This window comes from Buceros rhinoceros, unplaced genomic scaffold (genome assembly GCF_000710305.1).
Source record: "Buceros rhinoceros silvestris isolate BGI_N320 unplaced genomic scaffold, ASM71030v1 scaffold33746, whole genome shotgun sequence".
Lineage (NCBI taxonomy): Eukaryota > Metazoa > Chordata > Aves > Bucerotiformes > Bucerotidae > Buceros > Buceros rhinoceros.
In genome coordinates this window covers 7,874-17,027 of record NW_010417476.1, presented here as the reverse complement: position 1 = coordinate 17,027, position 9,154 = coordinate 7,874, and the positions used below count along the sequence as shown (strand labels likewise).

Sequence of the window (9,154 nt, the reverse complement as noted above, 5' to 3'; positions counted from 1 at the left end):
CGCACGGGGACGACTCTCTCTTCTGCATTCCGCTCTGTTGCTGTGGTCAGTTTACAGCTCTATCGACAGCGAGGAGAGCCGCTGCCTTAGGTACGAGACGGCTGCAGAGGCAGGTAGGGGGGGAGATGCCCCCTGCACGATGACAACCGGTCAGGGATGACACTGAACCCCAGAGTCACTGGTAAACTCTGCAGAGCAGCGCCAGGAGCTGGCAGGTGGTCACCCAGGAGGCGTCGCTGACTGTGACAAAGGACTGACGAAGCTGCACACAACCCTGAGCCTTACAGCAAATGTCTGAGCAGAAACCTCAAAGCCGACACTTCCTCCTGCGCTCTTCTGCGTACACACGAACACGGTGGTTTAGCGCCGAGAACAAACCTGCACCCACCCCTCATACGAGAGGGGAAATCACGGCATTGTACCCAAAGACACCAGAGGAGTTTTGAACACAGCGTCCACGCCTGCTCCTAGACCTTTACCAAAAGAGACTCAAGGACAAACTCAGACTGGGCAAAGACACTCCCAAAGGCTTCGGAAAGGCTTCAGCACGATCTGTATCTTCAGCAACAACTGACACTCATTTCAGACAGGAGCTACTGCTTTCACTGCACATTTCATCTCTACTCTAAAACCTACTGTCACCTCCAACCTCTTCCCAAAGGAGGGAACTGACTCATTACACACTTGGTTAACACAAGACCTGAGGGTCTGACACAAGTGCTAGGTGAGTTCTAGCCACGATTAAAATGTTGTCTTATAGTTTTGTTGGGATACTGGGTCACAAGCGGCAGTGAGGAGAGGTGACTAAAGATTTTCCCAGCTTTTCTAAACGTTAACGAGTGTCTTTACATTCCTCCAGCAATACTCTGTGGTTTCACGTAAATTCACATGCATACCCTCACCACTGGAAAATAAAACCGGCAATGTTTCCCTTACAATTTAATCCCAAATTACTTTTCATTTTCAATGCTTTATTCATCTATAGCAGGTTCCAGGAAAGAGCTAAAGCTGCCAGGAATTTGCTTTCACTTCTATGACCTCAGCGGGCGAAACAAAAGGCTCTTTCAGGTGCCTGGCGCCGTGCCTGGAGCGTATGGCAGGTCCCTCCAGCCCTCCTCGAGTGGGCACTAGTGCGGGCATCTGGCAGAGCCCTAAACCTCGAGTTCTGCCCCGCAGTTCAACCACGCTCCAGCTACCCAACACCGAGCCATGGAAGCGGCTGTATCTTCCGCGCAGGAGCCTGTTTGTGTCTGCCCGCGCAAACAGAGGTAGGGGCAGGGCCTCGCGAAAAGAGCACAGGAGCGGGGCGCTGCAGGCTGCAGCTGAGCAGGCAGGCGGTTCGGTCACGCCACACAGCTATAGGACCCCGTTCAAAACGGAAAGGGCACATTTGTGAGAACCCAAATGAATGCTTTCCATTCTGAAACCTGCTTTGCGGTCACTGATTCACACACACCTGTCAAACTCTTCGCCTGCCACCTCCTGCCTGTGAAAGTCAGAAGTTGTGCCCAGAGCAAAACCGATCAGTTAAAGGAGACAAACCAGTTAAATATCTGATGGGACAAAAATTCCAACGAACAACGAGGAACTTCCCGAACTCTCTTTGTGTGACAGTCCTTGAAGGAAGAAATGAGAGCACTTCAAAAGCTGAAACAGTGACCTGAAAAATACACGGTTTATGCTGGGCAATGACATGAGCTGCAAAAACGTTCGTCTGGGAGTTCATAACCATCCTCTCCCCGCGGTCCAGCCCAGTGACAGCACCCTGCAGCTCCAGGAGGTCCAAGTGCTCACACTGGCCCCAGGCTCTGGCTTCTTTCCGCAGAAGGCAAAGAGAAGCCCTAAGCCTCAGTTCTGTTCTACTCGAGACCTCAAAATAGGGATGAAATAAAAAAAATATACAACAGCCACGTTTTCCACTCTTCCTCACTTTTATCCTTGCTAAAAGATAGACACCATCGAGTGCAGGCTTAGTTCTTGAGAGTTAACTAATGGCTGTAATTGCCTCTGGCTTTTCTACTGTAAGACTAGCTGGAAAAGGAGACTACTGTACTGCGTTTAAGCAAAAGTATCATGGCAGTTAAAGCAGGTTTTAAACTAGAATGGTATTTTCTTATGGTAAACAAAAAAAAGAGAACAAAGTTCCTGTAGCCAAACAAACAAACAAACAAAAAAGCCTCTTCCAAGAGAAGCTTTTGCACTGAAGAACGCGGATGAGTACGACCCTTGGCAAAGGCCAGTGCCGAACGGCCTGAGTAAGCCGGCACGGTGATGATATAGAAACAGCGAAAAGGGAGAGAGGCAGCGAGGTTGTGAAGCTCAGAGTGCTTCCGTGTCAGCCACCTAAGTGCAATCTGGTTTCCCTGCCACTAAAACATACGTGAAGTACCCACCGACGTGAATCGGGGCAGGAAACAATCCGTGCTCGTGCTCTCCAGGGGTGTACTCCAGCTTTTCTTTCTTTAGTTGTATGAGGCGGCTCTTCGGACTGTGGATGACAGCAACAAAACAAAACAAACAAAAACCCCATCAGAATGAGGAGCACCTGTTATTTGTAGAAAGCACATTTTCTGTTTTACTTAAGGCACACATTTCTAGAACACTGGGCAAGACAATAATAATAGAAATCGCAGAAATTATTTCCAGTTTTCTTGCCAAATACACTCACAGCATTCATTTCAAAACTCGTGATTTCATTTTTTTCATGACTGCTATCCAGGCAACACCTAATGGGACACCAACAACTTTAAGAGCCTTGTATGTGATACGTAAGTAATAACTAAAACGACAAAAATAAAAGATCGACAAACGCTATCTGATGCTGCTTGCTCAGGTGGTTGACACGGGACACGTGTACGGTGCCCGCTTTCCTCATGTGCTACGGGCAAATGTTCATGTGGTACTCCTTTAGAAGGCCGCTGACCAAGAGAGGCAGGCAAGGAACAGCAATCAGAGCTAGAAAAGCAACAAGACGTCCCCGTTACAGAAGGGAAGCAGAGGAACACGAAATAGGAATGGTTGCATGGGTCAGGCAGATGTCAGGGCACCCAGCTCAGCAACACCGAGTGTCCTCGGCAAACACCTCCCTTTGGCCACCGACAGCCACGGAGAGGAGGAACGGGGGCGGTGATATTTAGTGCTGCAGCCTGCAACACTCAGAAGAGCCTTCCAAGTGTTAAATGTACCAAAGAGTAAAACAATACCGAAGCCTATGAACGTTCACTCCTCTGCCAACAGCTCTGCTTTGAACAGCCTCAGGCAAGGCTCTAGCTGTCCCGGTACACTCGCGTTCGACTCGACGGACAGAGGCGGACACGCATTATCCCAGCCGAACAGCAGCCACATTCCCTCCAACAGTAAAGGTGATGGTTTCTAAATACTACAAGCCCCTCCTCACTGACGTCAGGAATTAGTTTAATTCGCTTTGGCAGACAGACAGCTCCTTTGCTCACCAGGCACAAATTGTGCTCCAGAGAGGATTAAAAAAAAACCCCCAAACCAGACAAAGCTCCCCCCAACTCACACCTTCCGCCCCTCCAAGTGGTGCCGCACTGAAGCACCGAGGCCTGTGAACAAAGGCCATAACGTAACTACTTCGAGACCTGGAAAGCAAGTCGTTATCAAGAGGAAACAGGAAGGTATTTAGAAAAAGCAAAGTGTTCATCTCCAAGAGGCAAGCAAATCCTGAAACCAAAGGCGGAGAAAATAGGAAAAACATTCAATAGAAAAGTGACTTAATTCAAGCCAGATGTGCACCCTTTAACGGCCACATGTTCGGTGTAAAGGATGCCAGTGGAAAACTAAATTATGGTGAATAATTGCAAGGAGGAAACCAGTGTGGAAAAGAAATGCAGAAAGCAATTATCTAAAAACACAAAATGCAACACGAATATCTTCAGGCACTTCAAACACACCCGTCGTAGACCTCCTCACAAAGAACGCTGGGGAAAGCACCGACTCTTCCTCCCAAACAGAGCGATGAGGCATTGTCAGAGGCATGTAAAAAACTGTCAGGACGAAGCAGCGAGCTGCACCGAGGCCCTCAGTGCTTTAGGGACTTCAGAGGGAAAGGCTGAGAGAGATGTCAAAATAAAACACACTTCTTCATCAAAAAGGAAATACACCGACCAAGTAGAAACAACACGCGCAGTTTCCTAAACATAAACGCCGTGCCACAAAGGCTCGAGAACCACTCGCGCTCTCCACACTACCCAGAACAGGGCTGTGTCAACAGGCCCACACGCTCCCACCAGGGATGATGAACTCTTCCAGGCTGGCGTTTCTGGGCAGGCAGTAAAGGTTCTGGTTCCGCGCCCACTGTCTGTGTGAGAAGACCTCTCCCTCACGCTTTACTGAGACGTGCTCCTTGCAGGACTTTAAATTTGGTGCTGGGGCCCTGAGCACCACTAACACGCCTTTACGAGCTCAACCAACCTCATGGGGGGCTTCCACCTACGCCCATGGCCCCCGCAGATCCCTTTACATGCAGCCCTGGGCATTCACTCCCTGCCCCGCTACCTCGTGGTAGTGCTCAGCACACAGCACACAGCCATGGGAGCTGTGGACCTGGAGGCTGAGCCATGCACTGGCTTCCTGGCTTGACCCTGGACCTGCCTGGCGCTCCTGGATGGTGTCTGATCCTGGTTACCATCACTAGACCTGGTCCTGACCTGCAGGTTGATGTCCCCGCTCAGCCTTGGCCTTCCTTGTCACCACAGATTGGTCTGGCTGACCCTGGGTACCACTGTCCGACTCGCCTCACTGGGGGCTGTGGGAGCGCCAGCAGCTTTCCTTTGCTACTGCTCAATCCCATTCTGCTCGTGTCATTTTTGACTCAGCTGGAACACTCGCTAGCCAGATACACCTCGCTACAGACACGCAGGTCACAGGAACTCCCAGGACTACAGCAACTGTCCTCACACCTCCCAGGATCAGCCGCCTCCAGGCTGCGATCAAGGACAAGCACCTGCTCATTTTCATACCACACTCTGTGAGATGCTTCCTTCAATAAGCAGACAGGATGATGTGAGATGCTTCCTTCAATAAGCAGACAGGATGATGGCTGCAGCTGAAAAGCAAAATATCTCTCCAGGAAGCCAGGATCGCTCTTTCCCCTCTTCAAGCATGCCAGTCAGGAGAGGGCGAGACCTCACCAGTAACCACAGAGAAATGACACTAGCTAACATTTCGGGTGAGCACCCTTCAAGAGTTTGCTGGAGCACCCTTCTGATCGTTCGACAGACCGAAACACAAGCCTGGCTCGATACGGAACCCTCCCCTCTCTGCCATCCACTGCCTGGCGCCATTTCCACCGGGACGAATTTCAAGCACCCGTTTTGCAAATGGTCCACCTAGCAGGAGCAGACTGAAAGGGGCTCCCTCTGCAAGCTCCCAGTAACCAGGCAATGGCAAAGTGATTTTTTTGCTGAAGATGAGAACATTTTGTCCCACTCAATCAAGGCTGAAGGTCTCAGAATGTCAGTCTAAAACCTCTGGCAAATCAAGGGAACAAAGACCACAACGAGAGTCCTCTTTCGCACACCTCTATTTCTCTCTCTCCCCCTCCTTCCATCCTTTCTGATACCGTGTTCCATTTCTGTTACCCCTCTCCAGCTTCTAGTCTCTTCTCCCTGAGCTCTTATCACGTCAGCTGGGGTTAGTTCCCTATGGAACGCACAGAGGAGTTTTTGAGGCGTCGAGCATCACCTTTCTCTCAGACCGTGGCTTGACAAACATCTGAGGTCAGTATAAGCCGGCTTTGACGCTCCCCACCTTCTGGCGTAGCTGTTGGTATGACTGCAAGGTTAACCGCACCGGGAAACTCACGGTGGAAGGCTACAAGTTCATCTGAATCGCTACCCCAGCCTGGTTCAGTTGCCCTGGTTATCATGATGGGACAAAGGAATGGGCGGCACAGGACCAGGAATAAGCCACAAAGGTGAGGAGAAAGTAAAGCTGATTTTTTTGGAACAATGTCGGCTTATGCCAACTCCAAGCGTTTGCTGAACCACACGTCATCTGCGGTTCACTTGCACTGTCATTTTAATCCAGTTGGCCCGTTTTCAGTCGGTTTACTCCTAAAACGTTGAGAGTCACCCAGCCACTCCACAAACTCCAACAGCAGCAAAACGGAGGCACTGTAGCAGCAATGCGCCTATCCCGTGGAAACACCACGTCCACAAGAGAACATGGGCCAGCGCCACGCCGCACTGTCCGTGCAACTGTGGCCTCTGACCAGCTGCGGACACCGAACGACGGGCGAGATGCCACTCGGTGTCGATCACAGCAAATTCTGCAGATTACACTCTTGCAATGAGGACCCGTAACTGTTACTACTGATAAAAATAATATATTACATAATATATTTTCCCAAACAATAAACAACATTTTAATTAATTACCAATTTAGTGATTAAATTTCTTTGGTGAACGAGTGTTTGCACCCCTCTAGGAAGCCACTGCTGGGAAAACAATGACTCCTGCACAGCATCCTCCTTTGCTTGCAAAGCCGTGGTCTTGTACACTCAACTCCTCTTGGGCAGCAGATCTGAGCAACTCTCCCAGTGGGAGCTGAGGGTTCTGGAAAACTCAGGTGGGGGTTAGTGTCTGATCGGCTGCGCTGTCTACAAAACCACATTCGGAAACTGAGACTGACTCCAGAAACCATTCCCATTATTCTTGGTTCATCTGCAAGGAACCAAAGTCCGACCTTTCTTTGCCGTGTCTTAATATAAGTTTCTAGACCAAGGTGACCCGGAGTGAAATCCCATGAGGCAAACTGCACAACTCCAGCGCTGCACAGAAATAACGCAGGCTTTGACCAGCAGTCTAAAACTGGCACTGGCGGGACGAACACTCTCTGTGCAGTTGTTTAGCAGCTGGATGCAAGTGAGGTAGAGGGAGGCTGCAAGTGGCAACAGCAAACCTCAGTGCACCTTCCAGTGCCTGGTCTGTTCTAAGGACATTTAGGAAGCATTTAAGAAAGATGCAAGACAGCAGGGAAGTGGTCCTTCAGCCAAAGTGTCTGTGACTGAGCGCTGCAGCCAGAAACAGAGAACACTGGTGAGTGCGACACCCGCCACCAGAGAAAGCAGGACTGCGATAACACCCAGCGGTACCATCACTAGAGGGTGCCACACGATTACAGTTGCATTTGTGTCCTCAACTAAGATCGCGTTTTCATACTCATACAGCAGGAAGTTATGCGAATAATGGCATAACAACATGAACTGCTTTCCTCTTGCTCTGACCTACTGCAGCAGAACTGGAACAGCAAGTTAAATCAGCAGAAAATTTAAATTCAAAAGTGACTATTGTTCTGTTGATTTAGTTTGCTGAACCAGCTTAGTAAAGTGGCCCAGGGCCAGCACAAAGGAACGGTGGGATCAGCCCTTCCAGCCGCCCCTCGCTGTAAGACAGGACACCTAAAGCCAGGTGGCCGTAGGTCTGTCCCCGCCCAGCTATGCATCTCCAGGCCTTGTTTCACTGTCAGTGTTCACACAGCCACGCAGGGAGGCAGTTCAGATCGCGTGGGCAGCATGTGCTCCTTGGCAGGGTAGGGTTTCCTCAGTGTCCCTAAGCAGCTCGTCACAAAGACCAGCACAAGGGAAGAACTCCGTGTGTGGAGCATCGGGCAAAGGGGAAGAGAAATCCGACCTCTTCAAGCTTCCAGGGAACTGCCACACAAAATCTGACGGGAGCAGGAAGGTTCTAAGTTGGGCTCAGCTTTGTCACGGACTTCTCCAGGATGGTGAATGCGATTCCACCATCATCCACAACACCTACAAACCCTGACTTTCACCTTCTGTATTCACACCATTTCTCAAATGACGTTTGCTTACTGTCCTCCCTTGGCTGACTATGGTGTAACTACTGTTTTATAACAAAGAAAAGGAGAAGACTCTCTCAGGTCCTCTCCTAAAGCAACAAACCCATTTTTAGGACCCAATATTTGAATGTTGCATGACTGTGTATACCAATGACAGACAACCCAAACGCTAAAAATTTTAGCGCATCTGCTTTCAACCAATTTTAGCACAACTGCTTTACAAACATACGCAGTCTCACTTTGACCACACCTAGACCAGACTGTTGTTTCTTCCCTGTCTTGATCCTTTCATTGATGCCTTCATTCTGCTACAGGAAGAGAATACACCAGAAGCAGCCGATACTACACTGGACATCTCCCAGTGGCTGTAACATTTTTAAGAAGGTGCCAAATTCTCTTTCTTTTTATTCTGTCAGATCGTATTAGAAGAGAAGCACAAATTCTTGATTCAACACACTTGTTCAAATGGCTGCGAGAGACGTATGGAACTGCCATCAGAAGCCTCGGTGGCAGGTTACCAGAAAGGGGAGATGTCCATTTTCTAACGTACACTAGGTTGTGAGCCAGCCGATGGGAAAAAAAATAAAGGAATGGTGGATTTCTACCTTAAAAGTCTCACAGAAAATGAAAAACTTCACTTTCCTGTGAAGTGCACAGGGTGCGTATCTTTCACACAAAAGATGACCAGTGGTCATCATCCAGTCAATGAAAGCGGAAACTTAACGGCCCCTTTGGTGCAGGTGCTGTGCTTGGTACCTGAGCACCTCAAGCTCTCCAACACTCGCACTGCCACGACCGTTACGACTGTCTCATGAAGCTCTCTTACCTGCCAGGGTCAATCACCAGAAACACTTCCAGATTGCTCCAGGCTGCTTTTTGACTGGAGTTACATTTTAAATCGCTACTGGGTCAGATTCTGGTAATTATCATGCATGTAATTTTTCACAGACTTGAATTAAGTTGATGATTTTATTTCAGCTACTCGTTGGTAGCAGCTCTTTATGGCTCTACTTGAAAGGACAGTTTCCACTGGAGTTTCCAACGGAGACAGCAGCTTTTCAGCGGTATTACTTACTCTGTCGTTTTGTACACGTCGGAGTAGAGCCCTGCCTTCTGGTACTTCTTCTTTGGGGGTCGAGGGGCTTTTTTCTCGCGCTGGGGTAGAGATGGCAAAGGTTGTTCAGTGCTTTCAGGTTCATGTGGTTTTCTAAGAGCATCAGGTGGACTGGGAGGTTCGGCTGCTGTCTCAGAAAAACTGGAAGAAAAAGAAAAGATTCTTTACCCAAACATTACCTTTCCATATTTCATTGTTCCTCGCTACAATACG

At 49.2% G+C, this 9,154-nt stretch overlaps 1 protein-coding gene across 1 annotated transcript in view; it reads right to left on the bottom strand.

Moving 5' to 3' along the window:
* The window catches only part of LOC104495272 (histone-lysine N-methyltransferase ASH1L-like), a gene marked incomplete at its 5' end in the record, with an annotated part of 33,141 nt that overhangs the window by 18,806 nt on the left and 5,181 nt on the right, over nucleotides 1-9,154 (bottom strand). Inside the window, 2 exons of the mRNA XM_010138221.1 lie at nucleotides 2,394-2,488; nucleotides 8,903-9,082. Of these exons, the coding sequence (XP_010136523.1) occupies nucleotides 2,394-2,488; nucleotides 8,903-9,082 (275 nt within the window). The remainder of the gene's footprint in view (nucleotides 1-2,393; nucleotides 2,489-8,902; nucleotides 9,083-9,154) is intronic.